The sequence below is a fragment of the Oncorhynchus kisutch genome, linkage group LG11 (genome assembly GCF_002021735.2).
Source record: "Oncorhynchus kisutch isolate 150728-3 linkage group LG11, Okis_V2, whole genome shotgun sequence".
NCBI lineage: Eukaryota > Metazoa > Chordata > Actinopteri > Salmoniformes > Salmonidae > Oncorhynchus > Oncorhynchus kisutch.
Genome location: NC_034184.2, coordinates 64,602,796 through 64,624,206, shown reverse-complemented (window position 1 = coordinate 64,624,206; position 21,411 = coordinate 64,602,796). Strand labels below are relative to the sequence as shown.

General features: G+C 41.6%; 1 protein-coding gene across 1 annotated transcript in view; it reads right to left on the bottom strand.

The window, feature by feature from the left end:
- The window catches only part of gpr158a (G protein-coupled receptor 158a), a 104,296-nt gene that overhangs the window by 8,639 nt on the left and 74,246 nt on the right, over positions 1–21,411 (bottom strand). The window contains exons 7-8 of the mRNA XM_020494083.2: positions 19,875–20,119; positions 1,183–1,321 (exon numbers count right to left, since the gene is read on the bottom strand). Coding sequence (XP_020349672.2) covers positions 1,183–1,321; positions 19,875–20,119 — 384 coding nt within the window. The remainder of the gene's footprint in view (positions 1–1,182; positions 1,322–19,874; positions 20,120–21,411) is intronic.

Genomic DNA, 21,411 nt, shown 5'->3' with positions numbered 1-21,411 from the left:
ACATTTTCAAGAGTGTTTCCCAAAACACCTCATTAAGAAAACATTCAATAAAATCATCGGTAGAGCTTAGAGTAAATTTGTGGATTCTGAAATAATCACAAATAATGATCTGAACACTTAGAACAGAGAGTTCACTAATTGCCCCTACAGATGCTACAGGAAGTCTCCTTGACTTAACTGGTCACAGTGGGACCACATGCAGGTTCTATGAGTAACAGCCATAGATTGTGTTAGCTCTAACAAGCCCATGCGATACTCCCTGGTGACAAGCTCTCAGCATTTCCCAAACAGACAAGACACATTTTTGCATTTACGTTGGGCCTCGTCTTGCTTTTAGCTGCTGAAACCATCCCAACACCATAACAGAAGTCGAACGCCGCCATAAACACACGCTGGCTGTCAGATTTCCAGCTAAATACAGGTAGCCTAGCTCTTAGAGTGTTGGGCCAGCAACTGAAAGGTCACTAGTTTAAATCCTTGAGCTGACAAGGTGAAAAATATGTTGATGTGCCCTTGAGCAATGCACTTAACCCTAATTGTTTCAGGGTTGCCGTTGATAATGGCTGACATTGACTCCACTCTCCAAGGGTGTCTCAGGGGGAGTTGGGATATGCAAAAAACACATTTCCACAGGACAAATATAACAGACCGATTAAAAGGTAAAACGTCCATGCCTGCCCATCCTATCTGTAATTTCTGTTAACGTCTAACTGAAATGATGCTGCCAATAGCTCTGAATATCTATGGTGTGTCAAAACATAAATCATGTTGACGTGCCTAATGACTGAATAATCTGATGTAGCTGAGCTCTCAATAAGTAGGATTCCAACTGGGAATGGGTTTGGTGGTGTCAGCTGAAACGGTGCAACATCTAATTTAGGCTACACGGAAAGCAGAGGGCATATTCATAGTCTTGGATACAATAACAAAACTCCCCTTTGAAACGCATCGAGATACTAAACTTGTGGCTCATTGAATATCGTGGCAAATTGGTGGAAAGCAATAGGCAAGCCAACAGTGAGTGACAAGAAAGTGTCCGATTATTTACATATAAAACATATTAAAGTCCACGATGTGTAATATTCAATGCATATACTTATCTCTAAATATAGCTAAACATTACAAAAATATATACACATCCATACTGTCATATCTCTCCCCACCACAGGTTGGGATCTTTACCTAATAACATGGAAGATGGCAGACAGGACGAGCTCGTTGTGGAGGGCGATGGCCATGTAACGGGGCTCGTGGAAGGCTGACGGCACCGTCCTCACAGTGTAACACAGATACACTCCCCACAGCAGGAACAGGAACTCCGCTGTGTGACAAACATGAAGAAGGACATAGAGAACTTCAACCCAATGGGAGCTACATAGCTACTGTAGGAAAGGGATTAAAGCGTAAATCGGCAGTAGCAATAATAACAAAGCCCGCTCCCCGCTCCTGTTTCGGTAAAAAGCGGAGTTATGGAGCTGGAGAAATGTAACCACAGTCAAATTCATAGATAGAGCTGTGGATGTGAGGACTGACATCCATGATATGAAAATTCAAGTTTTAGCATTTTTGGACTTTTTTTATATAGTGTTTGTTTATATGTACTTTGTTTACAGACATTGGAGCGAAACAAGCTTATAATTTGAGCTCTGATGCGATACGACAGTTAACTAAACTCATGAGACATTGATAAGGTATATTCTTCAAAATGTAGCAACTGCTGATTGTCCCTTTAAAAATAGATAGATTGAATACTTGATATATACCCAGGGGGAAAGACATTAGAGTAACAACAAGCAATACATACAAAGCCTGTGCATCCTGCTTGGAATGCAAAGGAATGGGAGGTTGCACCCTTAAATGCTCCCCTCCTCACCTTAGCAGTATAACTATCAACATCGACCACCCATGCACTCCACAGATGACTGATTTCATGGACTCAGGGCAATATAGATTGTCTAACACTGGCATGTTGAAAAATGACATGTTCAATAAATGCAATGAAAATGCAAACCTGCTCCTACTGGCTGTATTCTCTAGACACTCCATGACTTGTCCAAGGTTTTATAAATCTTCCCCAACCCCCCTTGTTTTCTGAGTGTAGCTTTGCCGGCTTGACAGCAATAAACGTCTGCCGTTTCCATGAATAGTTGTCACCATTATTTTAACATTCACGTTGCTTGTCTGCATGAATGGAAGTGCTCCAAGGTCTGACAGAGGCCTACAGTATGTGCCTTACACAGCAGGATAAACACTATTGAGTGCCATAGCTCACTCAAAATGCCATTTGTTATGTTTATCTAAGGACTAAGATCCATCAAGAGCTCTGACAGGCTGTAATCTACCATGGCCCTGGGTAGATATTTAGGTCTACATCAATAAACAACAAAATGGCCGCCCTGTGTGTCCTACTGTATAGTTGAGTCGTTCTGCGAAATGGGAAGTGTGACTCATCCTATTTTAAACATTCTGTCATAACGAGCACATGTTCAACTTAATAAGTCAAATAAAAAAATGATTATAGTAAGTGTCTAATAAGTGCCAAATAAAGTCACAGGGTTGACCGTAACAGGGTTGATGATTTAATCTTAAATCTGCCATGAATCCCCCTGTTATAGAGGGAATGCAAGCTTGTTGTGTGCAACAGGGAGGGGCAATTGAATGTACAGCTTCACAAAAAAATGTATGTGTTAAAACATTTCTAGTCTGTCGATCTATGGGTAACAGGGTTGATGTGTTATGCTCGGCCGGCTCAGTTTTTCACCACAAAAGACAAGAAAATGTCCATAAAAGAGTTGAATCAGCTCACCTGCTTTTAGATTATGCTTTGACTATTACAGTGTCTTCATAAAGCATTCCCACCCCTTAACTTCTTCCACATTTTGTTATGTTACAAGGTGAGATTAAAATGGATTGAATTGTCATTTTTTTTGTCTACGATATACATGAAGTACTCTCTAATGTCAAAGTGGAAGAAAAATTAGAACATTTGTAAAGAATATATATATATACATATACACTACCGTTCAAAAGTTTGGGGTCACTTAGAAATGTCCTTGTTTTTGAAAGAAAAGCTTATTTTTTGGTCCATTAAAAAAACATCAAATTGATCAGAAATACAGTGTAGACATTGTTAAAGGTGTAAATGACTATTGTAGCTGGAAACGGCTGATTTTTAATGGAATATCTACATCTGCGTACAGAGGCCCATTATCAGCAACCATCACTCCTTTGTTCCAATGCACGTTGTGTTAGCTAATCCAAGTTTATCATTTAAAAAGGCTAATTGAGGAGTGGGAGGCCCCGGTGCACAACTGTGCAAGAGGACAAGTACATTAGAGTGTCTAGTTTGAGAAACAGACGCCTCACAAGTCCTCAACTGGCAGCTTCATTAAATATTACCAGCAAACACCAGTCTCAACGTCAACAGTGAAGAGGTGACTCCGGGATGCTGGCCTTCTAGGCAGAGTTGCAAAGAAAAAGCCATATCTCAGACTGGCCAATAAAAATAAAAGATTAAGATGGACAAAAGAACACAGCCACTGGACAGAGGAACTCTGCCTAGAAGGCCAGCATCCCAGAGTCGCCTGTTCACTGTTGTCGTTGAGACTATAAAATAACACACTAATATATCTTGAATACATAAGTATTCAACCCCCTGAGTTAATACATGTTAGAATCACCTTTGGCAGTGATTACAGCTATGAGTCTTTCTGCATAAGTCTAAGGGCTTTGCACATCTGGATTGTGCAATATTTGCACATTATTCTTTTAAACATTCTTCAAGCTCTGTCAAGTTCCTCTGGTCAAAAATAATATCCCATATGCCCCAGGGCAGTCATTGGGGACATTGCCTTGTGTAGGGCGCTGTCTTTCAGATGGGATATTAAACGGGTGTTCTGACTCTGTGGTCACTAAAGATCCCATGGCACTTATCGTAAGAGGGGGTGTTAACCCCGGTGACCTGGCTAAATTCCCCACTCTGGCCCTCATTCCATCGTTGCCAACTTATCGTCCCCAGCTTCCAATTGGCTCATTCATCCCCCTCCTCTCCCCTGTAACTATTCCCCTCTTTGTTGCTGTAAAGGAGAATATGTTCACAGTCAATTTACCTGGTAAAATAAGGGTAAAATAAAAAAAATTGTTGGTTGTTGATCATTTCTAGACACCATTTTCAAGTCCTGCCAAGCCGATTTAAGTCAAAACTTTAACTAGGCCACTCAGGAACATCCAATGTCGTCTTGGTAAGCAACTGCAGTGTATATTTGGCCTTTTAAGGTTATTGTCATGCTGAAATGTGAATTTGTCTCCCAATGTATGTTGGAAAGCAGACTGAACCAGGTTTTTCTTTAGGATTTTGCTGTATTTAGCTCTATTCTGTTTTCTCCCCCAGACAAACTCCCTAGTCCTTGCCATTGACAAGCATACTCATAAAAGCATACCCATGACATGATGCAGCCACCACCATGCTTGAAAATATGAAGAGGGGTACTTACTCAGTGATATGTTGTGTTGGATTTGCCCAAAACATAATGCTTTGTATTCGAGACATAAAGTACATTTCTTTGCCACGTTTTTTGCAGTTTTACTTCAGTGCCTTATTGCACACAGAACATATGTTTTGGAATATTTTATTCCGTACAAGCTATTTTTATTTTCACTCTGTTGTTTATGGTTAGTATCGTGGAGTAACTTCAATGTTGTTGATCCATCCTCAGCTTTCTCTTATCACAGCCATTAAACTCTGTCACTGTTTTAAAGTCACCATTTGGATCATGGTGAAATCCCTGAGATGTTTCCTTCCTCTCCGGCAACTGAGGAAGGATGCCTGCATCTTTGTAAGGTATTGGAAAACCTCCCTGGTCATTGAATTTGTGTTTGAAATTCACTGCTTGACTGAGGGACCTTACAGCTAATTGTATGTTGTACAGCGATGAGGTAGTCATTCAAAAGCATGTTAAACAGCATTACTGCACAGAGTAAGTCCAGGCAACTTATTATGTGACTTGCTAAGCATATTTTAATCCTGAATTTAGGCTTGTCATAAGAAAGATGTTGACGACTTCTTGACTCAAGACATTTCAGCTTTTCATTTTTTTATTTGTAAAAATGTAAATAACATAATTCCGCTACATTATGGGCTATTGTGTGTAGGCCAGTGACACACAATCTCATTTTTATCCATTTTAAATTAAGCCTTTAACACAACAAAATGTGGGAAAAGTCAAGGGGTGGGAATACTTTCTGAAGGCAATGTAGATGTGAATCAAATTTTATTTGTCACATGCGCCGAATACAACACCTCACTGTGAAATGCTTACAAGACCAACAATGCAGTTCGAGAAAGAGTGTTATTAATAAAACATTTACTAAATAAACTAAGGTAAAAAATAATAATTGAATCAATCAAGAAATAACACAATAAATTTACATAACAATAACGAGGCTTTATACCAGGGGTACCGGTAGGGAGGCAATGTGCAGGGGTACAGGTTAGTCTAGGTCATTTGTTAAGTGACTATGCGAGGGGGAGGGGGGGGGGGTCAATGTAAATAGTGTGATTGGCAATTTGATTAGCAGTCTTATAGCTTGGAGGTAGAAGCTGCTAAGGAGCCTTTTGGTCCAAGACTTGACAATCCAGTACCACTTGCTGTGCGGTAGCAGAGAGACCATTTTTGGGCCTTCCTATGACACCACCTAGTATATATGGCCTAGATGTCAGGAAGCTTGGCCCCAATGATGTACTGGGCCGTACGCACTACCCTCTGTAGTGCCTTAAAGTCAAAGGCCAATGTAATCAATGGCCAATGTCAAATCAAATAACATTTTATTAGTCACATGCGCCGAATACAACAGTGAAATGCTTACTTATGAGCCCCTAACCAACAATGCAGTTTAAAAAAAATATGAATAAGAGTAAGAAATAAAAGTAACAAGTAATAAAAGAGATTAAAGATGCCAAGCTTATAGAGCTTATAGAGACAGGTGAGTGTACCAGATATACGTCATCAGACATGTCATCAGAGAGCGCAACAGAACAGTGTACTGTCTACACTCGGTTTGTTGTTTATATTAAAAAGTTTTCATTAAATCGATTTTAATCCGAACAAACGTTTTGTTGCTAAGGATTCCACGACGCGGTTAGCCTTTACGGCTGGGACTGCAAGTTTGTGTTGCTTTTTTTGCGTGGATTCTGCAAGTGCTAGCTGGCTGTACTACAGACACCTGTCATCGCTGTGGGAAAGACTCATTGTTATCTTTTCGTAAAACAACTGGTTGCAGTAAAGAGCCAATCTGGATACTAAGGAGATCCTGAGGGAAATCGATGAGTACCAACAGCTTTACGCTATGGAGGAACAACATACTCCATCATGGAAAGATCCGACCACCTCACAAAATAACTTGAACCCAACAAAAAAAAGAAAAACAGATTAATATACAGACACGTACAATTTACTTACCATTGAGGTAGAGGCTAGAGCTCTGGCTGGAATCCATGCAACACTGGAAAAGTTGTGTGAGGAGGTAGCAGGGCTGAGGGGGAGTTTGGAGTTCAGCCAAAGTGAAATTCTCATGCTCCAAAGAGAAAACAAGACACTCAAGCCAAGGTAAAAATCCACGATTCCAACATGGATTGTCTACTCAGGGTAAACAGGGACACTCACAAGTCGTAGCATTCGTGAAAATCTAATTTATTCTGAGATTCCTGAGGATGCATCCAATAATCCAGAGGGCGCGATCAAGAGAATTCATGCAATCCGCCTTGAAACTCCCTATAGAGCCTGTAAACAAGGTGGCTTTCCACCGAGTACACAGACTTGGAGCTCGGAGCGACAAGACCAAGGGTCCCAGACCGATCATCACAAAATCTGAACACTACCAACAAAAGGAGCTGATCAAAAGCAGGGGAAGGGAGCTTAAAGGGACAAAATTCGGTCTCAATGATCAATTTCCAAGGGAGATAAACAAACATCGTAAGAGACTGTATCTGGTACAAAGATAATAAAGGGAGAATGGTAGGCATGCCTTTATCATTGTGGACAAACTCTTTATAGATGGACAGCTATTCCGAGACAGCTCCATGACACCGTGGCTGTACTAAATTCTACAGGAACTTCAGGTTACAAAAAAAAGAAGACATGGGAACTGTAAAAATATCTGAAAATTATGAAGTGGATATGAGCACACACATACTCAATTACATGCTTGCTTACACATATGCATTTATACATACACACACACCTGACTTCACTCTCTTCTCTCTTTCTCTCTTTTCTCTTCTCTTCTCTCCCTCTCTGTTGTCGAGAACTGTTTTATAGTTTCATGTGTTTATTGTTTGTCTGTATTTTTTATGTACTTGTCTACAAGTTTATATATGTTTACAACAAGCAAGGGGAAGATATCAGAATAGGGGCATTGGGGAATAATAACATATTGTACGGAATACATTTGTACTGTAGTGAAGCCATCTCTAGAGTAATGCAAGGTCTCTCATGATCATGTGAAACGTCAATTGCTATGGAAATGCTGGGATATGTTTTTCAATTATGTTAAAGGTAATTATGATGCAACTATGTTGGTGATACGATATGGATTACAATTATCATCATGAATATTAAGGCTATATGCACTACATGTTACACTCATAGACACTCAACCATGCAGAATTATTATTTATTTGGACATTACACATTATAGTCTTACTCTTAAACAGACATCGTACACACTCACTATATCACATCCAATATCATACACATCAACCTACTCAGATTTGCTACACTGTAACGGCGTTCTTCGTTTGTCAAAAGAGAGTCGGACCGAAATGCAGCGTGGTGGTTACTCATGTCTTTAATGGGAAAAAGTGACGATACATGAAATAACTAAATAAATACAAAAACAACAAACGGAACGTGAAACTTATACAGCCTATCTGGTGAACACTACACAGAGACAGGAACAATCACCCACGAAAGACAAAGCGAAACTCAGGCTACCTAAATACGGTTCCCAATCAGAGGCAACGAGAATCACCTGACTGCTGATCGAGAACCGCCTCAGGCAGCCAAGCCTATACAACACCCCTAATCAGCCGCGATCCCAAATACTACAACCCAATACGAAATACAATAACATAAACCCCTGTCACACCCTGGCCTGACCAAATATATAACGAAAACACAAAATACAATGACCAAGGCGTGACATACACACATAATATCTTTGAATTTTCCAACATCTGTGGCATTGGCTCACAGGCAAACAGGCAAGGGAATAAAACAAATATTGCTAGAACCTATTTCTTGAATTCTAAATATCATACATTTGAAAGCTCTAGTTTTGACCTTCATAATACCTCTTATGGCAGTAACTTTACAAGCAGTAATTATGGTAAATAAGACTGGATTTTATTTCTAAATACCTGTTTTGGTTTTTTTCAATTCCGTTAGTTGTCTTATAAAATGGGTAAAAAAAAATATGTATAGCAACCCCAGGAGTTAAATAGTAAATAACGGCTGCTTCTCAGAGAGTTTTGTATTGTCAAGAGGAGTTAAACAAGGGTGTCCGCTGTCACCATATCTATTCTTTATGGCCACTGTAATGCTAGCTATTATAATCAGATCCAATAACAACATTAGGGAATTAGAAATCCAAGGCTTAAAAACAAAGGTGTCCATGTATGCCGATGACTCAAGTTTTATATTAAGCCCACAAGCTAGATCCCTGCAATGTCTCATTGAAGATCTAGATAACTTTTCTGTATTCTCTGGACGAAAACCTAATTATGATAAGTGTACAATATTACGTATTGGATCCTTAAAAAATAAAACTTTTACATTACCCTGCAGTTTACCTATAAAATGGGCTGATGGTGAAGTAGACATACTCAGTATTCATGTCACAAAATATATAAATAAGCTCTCAACAATGAATTTCAATAGAAAACTTGTAAAAATAGACTAGATCCTGAAATCATGGAGAGGTAAATGCCTGTCTATTTATGGAAAAATTGGCATGATTAACTACTTAGTCACATCTCAGTTTACTCACTTACTTATGGCGCTGCTTACTCCTGATGATTCGCTTATCAAATCATATGAGACAAAATAAAGCGTGCCTATCTATATAATGAATTGGGTGGGTTGAGATGATCAAATATAAAAGCACTAAACCTCTCTCTAAAAGCTTCACTCATTCAAATGTTTTATTTGAACCCTAAATGGTTCTCAAGTAGATTACTAAGAAATCCATTGTTTAAAAATGGCCTTTTTGCCTTTGTGCAGATTGCCATGTCTCATTTTAGATTCATTGAAAATTATACTTTTTTCAACATATCTCTCTTTTTCAAACAAGCATCGCAAAGCTGGCTACAATTTCAATTTCACCCCCCTGAAAAGGTAGAACAAATATTACAACAAATATTATGGCTGAACCCAAATGTGCTGGTTGATAAAATACCTGTATTTAAGGGAAAGATGCTTGAAAAAGCTATTTTGTTCATATATTGTAAATTGGAATGGTAGAGTTATGTCCTTCATGGAGTTATCAGAATTGTACGGAAAGGTCTGCTCAATCCAAGAGTAAACCAATTGATTACAGCATTACCCCAAAAATGGAGGAGGCAGGTGGCAGCGTGAGGAGGAAGGGAACTGGTCTGTCTGCCCAATATAAAGGATCAAAACTGGCAGAGGGATAAAAATAGCATAAATAGGAAAGTATTCCAGTATCATTTGAGGACCAGGATGTTGACAACTGTGCCATACAGATTGCAAAATAGTTGGGAAGAGATTTGTGATGAACTGATTCCATGGTAGAGGGTGTATGAGTTGATATATAAAACAATGCAAGATTCAACAATTAGTGCTTTTCAGCCAAAATTATTATATATAATTCTTGCCACCAACAAAATGTTGAATATTTGGGCCATAAAAGCATCAAAGCTCTGCAGATTTTGTTGTGAGGATACAGAATCAATAGACCATTTATTTTGGTATTGCCCTCAGGTAGCCTGTTTCTGGTCTCAGGTTCAGGAATGGCTGAAAATGCATAGTATTGATCTAAAATTGACCCTAGAAATAGTACTGTTAGGAGATCTGGAGAGACAATTACTAATATACCAATACTCTTAGTAAAAGTATTTATCTTCAACTTGCAATCTGTGGATTATATTTGATTAGATAGATTGAAATTGTACGTTAAACATCACAGCATAGTTGAAAGATATGTGTTGCGTAGAAACCCGAAGTGGGTGGCCAGCAGAGATAGATGGGATGGGCTGAGGGAAGCTGAGGGTTGGTATGTGGAATTGGAGACAAGTGGGAGTGGAGTTGCTGTGAGGGAGATGATGGTCAAAGGTAAAAGTCAAAACTAAGTCAAAATTAAACATGATAAAAAGTACATTTGAATGACACTAAGTGGCAGTGTTTTTACAACTAATGCCGATTTGCCTGAGGCTGACTCCGTGCAGATGTTTGTACACATGCATATACACACACTCTCATTCAAATAAACATATACAAGAACACACACAATGCATGTAATAGTGCCAGACATGCACACACACATATACAGTTGGCATTGCTTTTATGATTTTAGTTGTCCTTGATGTCCTTTGTTTAAATGTTGTTTTGGTTTTTTTGCATTGTTGTTTGCTGTTATCTTCTGTCTTTTCATTTTTTCTCTTTAGTTCATTCTCTTGGTCGTTGGTGCATTGGGGGGTTCTTGGGGGTGGGGAATGGAATTCATTGTATTTGATATTTTTCTTCCTGGGGGGGGACTGTGGGAGGGGTCTCGAATGGTTGAGGGACAGCTATTGGAAAACTGTGGGGGAGGATCTTGGAGGGTTCGGGTTCACGTTTTTTGGCCTGGTGGTAGATAGGTCAACAGCACATTTTTATTTTATTTATTTATTTTACCTTTATTTAACCAGGTAGGCAAGTTGAGAACAAGTTCTCATTTACAATTGCGACCTGGCCAAGATAAAGCAAAGCAGTTCGACAGATAAAACGACACAGAGTTACACATGGAGTAAAAACAAACATACAGTCAATAATGCAGTATAAACAAGTCTATATACAATGTGAGCAAATGAGGTGAGAAGGGAGGTAAAGGCAAAAAAGGCCATGATGGCAAAGTAAGTACAATATAGCAAGTAAAATACTGGAATGGTAGTTTTGCAATGGAAGAATGTGCAAAGTAGAAATAAAAAATAATGGGGTGCAAAGGAGCAAAATAAATAAATAAATTAAAATTAAATACAGTTGGGAAAGAGGTAGTTGTTTGGGCTAAATTATAGGTGGGCTATGTACAGGTGCAGTAATCTGTGAGCTGCTCTGACAGTTGGTGCTTAAAGCTAGTGAGGGAGATAAGTGTTTCCAGTTTCAGAGATTTTTGTAGTTCGTTCCAGTCATTGGCAGCAGAGAACTGGAAGGAGAGGCGGCCAAAGAAAGAATTGGTTTTGGGGGTGACTAGAGAGATATACCTGCTGGAGCGTGTGCTACAGGTGGGAGATGCTATGGTGACCAGCGAGCTGAGATAAGGGGGGACTTTACCTAGCAGGGTCTTGTAGATGACATGGAGCCAGTGGGTTTGGCGACGAGTATGAAGCGAGGGCCAGCCAACGAGAGCGTACAGGTCGCAATGGTGGGTAGTATATGGGGCTTTGGTGATAAAACGGATTGCACTGTGATAGACTGCATCCAATTTGTTGAGTAGGGTATTGGAGGCTATTTTGTAAATGACATCGCAAAAGTCGAGGATTGGTAGGATGGTCAGTTTTACAAGGGTATGTTTGGCAGCATGAGTGAAGGATGCTTTGTTGCGAAATAGGAAGCCAATTCTAGATTTAACTTTGGATTGGAGATGTTTGATATGGGTCTGGAAGGAGAGTTTACAGTCTAACCAGACACCTAAGTATTTGTAGTTGTCCACGTATTCTAAGTCAGAGCCGTCCAGAGTAGTGATGTTGGACAGGCGGGTAGGTGCAGGTAGCGATCGGTTGAAGAGCATGCATTTAGTTTTACTTGTATTTAAGAGCAATTGGAGGCCACGGAAGGAGAGTTGTATGGCATTGAAGCTTGCCTGGAGGGTTGTTAACACAGTGTCCAAAGAAGGGCCGGAAGTATACAGAATGGTGTCATCTGCGTAGAGGTGGATCAGGGACTCACCAGCAGCAAGAGCGACCTCATTGATGTATACAGAGAAGAGAGTCGGTCCAAGAATTGAACCCTGTGGCACCCCCATAGAGACTGCCAGAGGTCCGGACAGCAGACCCTCCGATTTGACACACTGAACTCTATCAGAGAAGTAGTTGGTGAACCAGGCGAGGCAATCATTTGAGAAACCAAGGCTGTCGAGTCTGCCGATGAGGATATGGTGATTGACAGAGTCGAAAGCCTTGGCCAGATCAATGAATACGGCTGCACAGTAATGTTTCTTATCGATGGCGGTTAAGATATCGTTTAGGACCTTGAGCGTGGCTGAGGTGCACCCATGACCAGCTCTGAAACCGGATTGCATAGCAGAGAAGGTATGGTGAGATTCGAAATGGTCGGTAATCTGTTTGTTGACTTGGCTTTCGAAGACCTTAGAAAGGCACGGTAGGATAGATATAGGTCTGTAGCAGTTTGGGTCAAGAGTGTCCCCCCCTTTGAAGAGGGGGATGACCGCAGCTGCTTTCCAATCTTTGGGAATCTCAGACGACACGAAAGAGAGGTTGAACAGGCTAGTAATAGGGGTGGCAACAATTTCGGCAGATAATTTTAGAAAGAAAGGGTCCAGATTGTCTAGCCCGGCTGATTTGTAGGGGTCCAGATTTTGCAGCTCTTTCAGAACATCAGCTGAATGGATTTGGGAGAAGGAGAAATGGGGAAGGCTTGGGCGAGTTGCTGTTGGGGGTGCAGTGCTGTTGTCCGGGGTAGGAGTAGCCAGGTGGAAAGCATGGCCAGCCGTAGAAAAATGCTTATTGAAATTCTCAATTATGGTGGATTTATCAGTGGTGACAGTGTTTCCTATCTTCAGTGCAGTGGGCAGCTGGGAGGAGGTGTTCTTATTCTCCATGGACTTTACAGTGTCCCAGAACTTTTTTGAGTTAGTGTTGCAGGAAGCAAATTTCTGCTTGAAAAAGCTAGCCTTGGCTTTTCTAACTGCCTGTGTATAATGATTTCTAGCTTCCCTGAACAGCTGCATATCACGGGGGCTGTTCGATGCTAATGCAGAACGCCATAGGATGTTTTTGTGTTGGTTAAGGGCAGTCAGGTCTGGGGAGAACCAAGGGCTATATCTGTTCCTGGTTCAAAATTTCTTAAATGGGGCATGTTTATTTAAGATGGTTAGGAAGGCATTTAAAAAAAATATCCAGGCATCCTCTACTGACGGGATGAGATCAATATCCTTCCAGGAAACCCCGGCCAGGTCGATTAGAAAGGCCTGCTCGCAGAAGTGTTTCAGGGAGCGTTTTACAGTGATGAGTGGAGGTCGTTTGACCGCTGACCCATTACGGATGCAGGCAATGAGGCAGTGATCGCTGAGATCTTGGTTGAAGACAGCAGAGGTGTATTTAGAGGGGAAGTTGGTTAGGATGATATCTATGAGGGTGCCCGTGTTTAAGGTTTTGGGGAGGTACCTGGTAGGTTCATTGATTATTTGTGTGAGATTGAGGGCATCAAGTTTAGATTGTAGGATGGCTGGGGTGTTAAGCATGTTCCAGTTTAGGTCGCCTAGCAGCACGAACTCTGAAGATAGATGGGGGGCAATCAGTTCACATATGGTGTCCAGAGCACAGCTGGGGGCAGAGGGTGGTCTATAGCAGGCGGCAACGGTGAGAGACTTGTTTTTAGAGAGGTGGATTTTTAAAAGTAGAAGTTCAAATTGTTTGGGTACAGACCTGGATAGTAGGACAGAACTCTGCAGGCTATCTTTGCAGTAGATTGCAACACCGCCCCCTTTGGCAGTTCTATCTTGTCTGAAAATGTTGTAGTTTGGAATTAAAATGTCTGAGTTTTTGGTGGTCTTCCTAAGCCAGGATTCAGACACAGCTAGAACATCCGGGTTGGCAGAGTGTGCTAAAGCAGTGAATAGAACAAACTTAGGGAGGAGGCTTCTAATGTTAACATGCATGAAACCAAGGCTATTACGGTTACAGAAGTCGTCAAAAGAGAGCGCCTGGGGAATAGGAGTGGAGCTAGGCACTTCAGGGCCTGGATTCACCTCTACATCGCCAGAGGAACATAGGAGGAGTAGAATAAGGGTACGGCTAAAAGCTATGAGAATTGGTCGTCTAGAACGTCTGGAACATAGAGTAAAAGGAGGTTTCTGGGGGCGATAAAATAGCATCAAGGTATAATGTACAGACAAATGTATGGTAGGATGTGAATACAGTGGAGGTAAACCTAGGTATTGAGTGATGAAGAGAGAGATATTGTCTCTAGAAACATTGTTGAAACCAGGAGATGTCATTGCATGTGTGGGTGGTGGAACTAATAGGTTGGATAAGGTATAGTGAGCAGGACTAGAGGCTCTACAGTGAAATAAGCCAATAAACACTAACCAGAACAGAAATGGACAAGACATATTGACATTAAGGAGAGGCATGCTTAGTCGAGTGATCAAAAGGGTCCGGTGAGTGGAGAGGTTGGTTGGTGATTTAGACAGCTAGCCAGGGCATCGGTAGCAAGCTAGCATAGGATGGAGGTCTGTTGTTAGCCACCTCCTGCGCTCCGTCAGTAGATTAGTGGGGTTCCGTGTGGTAGAGGGGATCAATCCAAATCACACAACAACAACAAAAATAAAAACAATAGATATAGTTATAGAGGCCCAAGAAGAAAACATAATAATAATAATAAATAATTTAAATAAATAAATAAATAAAATTGTCCGATTGTCTATTCAGATAGCAGCCGGTAAGACATTGACCCTGAATGTTTCTATGTGTCGCTGTGAATGGGAATCTGTTGAATGAGTGGTATGATGTAGTTTTTGAGCGGCTTCACTGCAAGTATATTGTATGTTTCGAATACTCAATAAATATATATTATTTTTTTAATTTAAAAAACGAATAAAAGAGCAGCAGTAAAATAACAATAGCGAGACTATATACAAGGGGGTACCGGTACAGAGTCAATGTGCGGAGGCACCGAATAGTCAAAGTAATTGAAGTAATATGTACATGTAGGTAGAGTTACTAAAGTGACTATGCATAGATGATAACAACAGAGAGCAGCAACGGTGTAAAAAGAGAGGTGGGGGGACAATGCAAATAGTCTGGGTAGCCATTTGATTAAATGCTCAGGAGTCTTATGGCTTGGGGGTAGAAGCTGTATAGAAACCACTTGGACCAAGACTGCGCTCCGGTACCGCTTGCAGAGAGAATAGTCTATGATTAAAGTGGCTGGAGTCTTTGACAATGTTTAGGGCCTTCCTCTGACACGGCCTAGTATAGAGGTCCTGGATGGTAGGAAGCTTTGCCCCAGTAATGTACTGGAATGTACGCACTACCCTCTGTTGTGCCTTGCGGTCGGAGACCGGACAGTTGCCATACCAGGCAGTGATGCAACCAGTCCATGCTCTCGATGGAGGAGCTGTAGAACCTTTTGAGGATCTGAGGACCCATGCCAATTCTTTTCAGTTCCCTGAATGACTATCTTGGTGTGCTTGGACCATGTTAGTTTGTTGGTGATGTGGACACCATGGAACTTGAAGATCTCAACCTCCAGCCCCGTCGATGAGAATGGGCGTGTGCCCGATCCTCATTTTCCTGTAGTCCACAATCATCTCCTTTGTCTTGATCACATTGAGGGAGAGGTTGTAGTCATGGCACCACACGGCCAGGTCTCTGACCTCCTCTCTATAGGCTGTCTCGTCGTTGTCGGTGATCAGGCCTACCACTGTTGTGTTATTGGCAAACTTAATGATGGTGTTGGAGTCGTGCCTGGCCGTGCAGTCATGAGTGAACAGGGAATACAGGAGGGGACTGAGCACACACCCCTGAGGGGCCCCTATGTTGAGGATCAGCGTGGCGGATGTGTTGTTACCTACCCTTACCACCTGGGGACGGCCCGTCAGGGAGTCCAGGATCCAGTTGCTGAGGGAGGTGTTTAGTCCCAGGGTCCTTAGCTTATTGATAAGCTTTGATTGCACTATGGTGTTGAATGCTGAGATGTAGTCAATGAATAGCATTCTCACATAGGTGTCACTTTTGTCCAGGTGGGAAAGGGCAGTGTGGAGTGCAATAGAGATTGCACCATCTGTGGATCTGTTAGGGCGGTATGCAAATTGTAGTGGGTCAAGTGTTTCTGGGATAATGGTGTTGATGTGAGCCATGACCAGCCTTTCAAAGCACTTCATTGCTACAGACATGAGTGCTACTGTTCGGTAGTCGTTTAGGTACATTACCTTAGTGTTCTTGGGCACAGGGACTATGATAGTCTACTCAAAACATGTTGGTATTACAGACTCGGTCAGGGAGAGGTTGAAAATGTCAGTGAAGACACTTGCCAGTAGGTCAGCGCATGCTCGCAGTACACATCCTGGTAATCGTCCTGCAGCCTTGTGAATGATGACCTGTTTAAAGGTCTTACTCACATCGGTTGCAGAGAGCGTGATCACACAGTCTTCCGGAACAGCTGGTGTTCTTATGCATGTTTTGGTGTTTTTTGCCTCGAGCAAGCATAGAAGTAGTTTAGCTCGTCTGGTAGGCTCGTGTCACTGGGCAACTCTCGGGTGTGCTTCCCTTTGTAGTCTGTAATGGCTTGCAAGCCCTGTCACAGCCGATGAGCGTCAGAGCCGGTGTAGTATGATTCGATCTTAGTCCTGTATTCATGCTTTGCTTGTTTGATGGTTCGTCGGATGGCGTAGCGGGATTTCTTATAGGCTTCGGGTTAGAGTCTCACACCTTGAAAGCGGCAGCTCTAGCCTTTAGCTCATTGTGGATGATACCTGTAATCCATGGTTTCTGGTTGAGGTATGTACTTGTGGTCACTGTGGGGATGATGTCATCGATGCACTTATTGATGAAGCCAATGGCTGATGTGGTGTACTCCTCAATGCCATCAGAGGAATCCCGGAACATATTCCAGTCTGTGCTAGCAAAACAGTCCTGTAGATTAGCAACTGTTTCATCTGACCACCTTTTTTTGGGGATTGAGTCACTGGTGCTTCCTGCTTTTATTTTTGCTTGTAAGAATTATGGTCAGATTTGCCAAATGGAGGGACGAGGGAGAGATTTGTATGTGTCTCTGTGTGTGGACTAAAGGTGGTCCAGAGATTTTTTCCCTCTGGTTGCACATTAAACATGCTGATAGAAATTTGTTAAGACGGATTTAAGTTTCCGTGCACTAAAGTCCCCGGACACTAGGAGCGCTGCCTCTGGATGAGCGTTTTCCTGTTTGCTTATGGCAGAATACAGCTCATTGAGTGCAGTCTTTGTGCCAGCATCAATCTGTGGTGGTATGTAAACAGCTACGAAAAATACAGATGAAAACTCTCTAGGTAGATCGTGTGGTCTACAGCTTATCATGAGATACTCTACCTCAGGCGAACAAAACTTCAAGAATTCCTTAGATATCGTGCACCAGTTGTTATTTACAAAAATACATAGTCCACCGCCCTTGTCGTACCAGACGCCTCTGTTCTATCCTGCCGATACGGCGTATAACCAGCCAGCTGTCATCGTTCTGCCACGACTCCGTGAAGCATAAGATATTAATGTTGGTAGTTTAATATTCCACATCAGTCATTGATTTTATTTTCCAGTTATTGCACGTTTGCTAGCAGAATGGAAGGAAGTGGGGGTTTAATCGATCGTCTACGAATTCTCAGAAGGCAGCCCGCCCTCCGTCCCCTTTTTCTCCGCCTGTTCTTCACGCAACGATGGGGATCTGGGCCTGTTACTGGGAAAGCAGTATGTCATTCACGTCGGGCTCGTCGGACTTGTTAAAGGAAAAAAAGGATTCTGTCAGTTCGTGGCGAGTAATCGCAGTTCTGATGTCCATAAGTTATTTTCAGTCTTAAGAGACGATAGCAGCAACACAATTGGTTAGGAATACGTCAAACGTCAGCCTTCTTCTCCAGCACCATCTTGTAGTGTCAGTCTTCTTCTCCGGCGCCATCTTGTAAGGTTCAATGTTTCTTTTGAATAATAATAAAACAAATAGTTTCACTACATTAAAACAAGAGTTCAGTTCACTTCACAAGGTTGACCTTAAATTAGGGACAGGTTATTGTTTTTTTCCATTAAAATGAATTGCATGAAATAAATAATAATCTTCAGAAATCACTTTGTGAAAGCAACAAAATAACTAGGGCTTTACAATGATGATGAAAACTTTGAGAAATGATAGGGTTAAATGGGTTCAAATCTTCCTAGAAGTCATGGAGGGTACACGGAGATACATTTAAAAATGATGCATTTTGGCACTTTAGTAAGTCTTTATTTACAGTATATCTATATATATATATATAATTGAGGAATTTAACAGTTTTTATTCAATAATAGTTTTATGTTGTATTTGATTATTAAATTTGATATGCATGACTCCCTTGTGAAAGAGCCCTGCTCTCAGGGTGACACACTGCTTGAATAAAGGTGAAATAAAATCAAATAAAGGGACTCATTTAGTGGAACGACCCAGTTGCTCATACACAGCTTAGTGATTCAAATATAGCTGGACTTTGAAAACAACGCTGTGTTCCATCCTCCAGTTTTTCCCCTCTTGAACACAAAGATGTTTGGCTTCAACACAGCATGTAATGGTTGCCCTGGGCTACACCTGTTCCACAAATGCAAAGCAGGGCCAGCGTTCTGTTTTCCTGGACCTTGGAGCATTACTTGGACCTTAGTCAGCATATGCTTAAAACAAGTCTGCTTTTCACTCTCAATTTGGGCTGACTTGCAGGATATCTAAGGAGAGTTAATGTCTGTTGTGGGAGCACAGATAAGGGTGTAGGCCAGGGATTCCCAAACTTTTTTGGCACGCTACCCTACTTTGATATTTAAAAAAAATTGCAACCTCACCATATAAAAAATAGTGATGTTATCAAAGGCCAATGTATACGTTTTTAATTGGGGCTATAACAGTCTATAACAGCTTATAACAGTCTATAACAGTCTATTACAAATCAGTCTGGTGTGAGTATGGTTTGAATTGACTGAAATGCATCAGCAAGGTATTGGGAAGTTCAGAAGATCATCAGGCAATAGTCTTGTATTACTGTATATTCTGTGTAGAATTTCCCCCCCGTCTGATTTAGTGCCTGGTCTTGTACGCTCTGTACTAATGAGTCCTGTGTGGCTTGAGGGTTATCAGAAGACACATACGTGTTCCTGAGAGTCTTATCTTTCAGTGATGGGGTCATCACTGAAAGATGGGTTGGACAATCCTTTTCTCATCAATCAACTTGAAAAAACGTATAGTTAAAAACTGGAAATCAACCAATCCTGCAACGTTAACACAATGGGAAGATGAAATGCTTCCTCCATGACTCACCTTCTGATTACAAAAAAAAATTATGTTCAAAAGATAGAGCCAAATTTGTAGCAAGGAAACCGAGACCGCTCTGTTTATTACAACCACATCTCTCTCTCTCTCTCTCTCTCTCTCTCTCTCTCTCTCTCTCTCTCTCTCTCTCTCTCTCTCTCTCTCTCTCTCTCTCTCTCTCTCTCTCCTCTCTTTTCACACATTTAAGCCCTCGTATCTTTAACAGGAGGCAGTAAGATTACTATGTTTCTGTCTCAGTTGGTGAGAGAAAGGCGCTGGCAATTCCCGCAAGCATCACATACAAAAAATGCACTCACTTGCAGAGTTCGCTAAGTGGCATATTTTATTATTGCCAACACAAAAGAGGTTTCCAGGTTAAATAAAGATTTTTAAAATGTCACTTACCGACGGCCATCATGTAGTCCCAGCGATCTAGCAGGCACATGCTGAACTGGAGGCCGTCCGGGTCGGGGGTGTAGCCCACCTCGATGAGGGCCAGGTTCCTGTCCAGGTTCTGGCAGACGGCCGAGGTCCAGGCCACCAGGAACCAGCAGACGATGAGCAGGATAATGGCCAGGAGACGCAGCACCCGCCAACTGGTCATGTAGGGGATCCGTTGGGCCGTTCGCGACAGGAACACCTTCAGGACCCTGGGGAAATGGGACAGCTCAACGTCAAGACATACAAGGAAAGGTGCTGCTGTGATGCTGCTTGTTGATTTTATTGTTGTGGTTTTATTGTCATCGTCATCTATGAATTACGATAACATTCGTCATTATAGTTACTATCATCATTCTCATTAGCATCATCATGCAATGATTTTTCAATGTAATGATGTAATAGTGGCATTGATATATCTCTTAATTCCCTTCCCTTTCCTCAAATGAACACCCATGGGGGCCATCAGAGACAGAGAGGTCCTGTAGAGTGTTTAACATGAGCCCCATCCTCATTATTAGCCCCTAATCTTCCAGACACATTGATGAAGTGTCCTGTGCATCCCCCCTAATGAGCTCCTCTCAAAAATGGATCTGTGCAATGTGCTCAAATTCCTCAAATTCATCTCCCCTCGCCATAATTAAGAGCTTCCTTAGGTATTTTTGCCACCTTCACCTGCTGAGAACACTGGCGCTGTCGCCATTTACGATCACGCTCCTGTATCTATTTAAAAGACGTCTGCCCCATGTCTCATTATCAACTGTTCACAGGGGCTCACCCTCCACCTCTCCTCCTCTAGACTCCTCCCTCTCTCCCACAGCTAGCTTTGACTAAGGGGTTTCCCTCTTTCTACCAGCATTACTCCCTCTATTTGTTTTCTGCCTCCTGGCCTGTCTCAGCCATTCGATAAAATGTAATAAATTGAGACCAAAGTGCTCTCTGTTTTTTTCTCCCCTCACTTCCTCCCACACTTTAACTGGGCAAACTCTCCGTCTCGCTTAACGAGGTAGTGAATTTTTTTCTAAAGTGTGGCCTGATGAACAAGCCAAGAAACACCACTAGCTGCTCCCTGTACTTTATAAGGGCTCTTACTTTCAGGAAGGAATTCGACATCATCCGACCTATAATTGCTTTTATTAAAGAGTATCACAGTGGGTCAATAGGGATGAACTGGCTTGTTTAACGCGGTTTAAACAAATGTAGGTGGCTTGTGGATAAAACAAGAGATTGCACTGTAAATGTGAATGCACTTACAAAACTTAATACAGACTTGAAGTGCCAGAGCACATATTCCATTAAATTACTGTAAATGACTGTAATTGTATGTGCCAGACTTTGTCTCATCTGCAGTGAAATATCTTTTTAGTCCAGGAGTAGGTTTAATCTACTGTAGGTCCAGGAAACCAGCCCTTGGGGTATATCCTTTCCATTGTTTTCCCTTTCCTTTAGTTCATTACCATTGCGGATGAGACAGACTTTGAAAGCAGGCAGAATGGCCCTTACA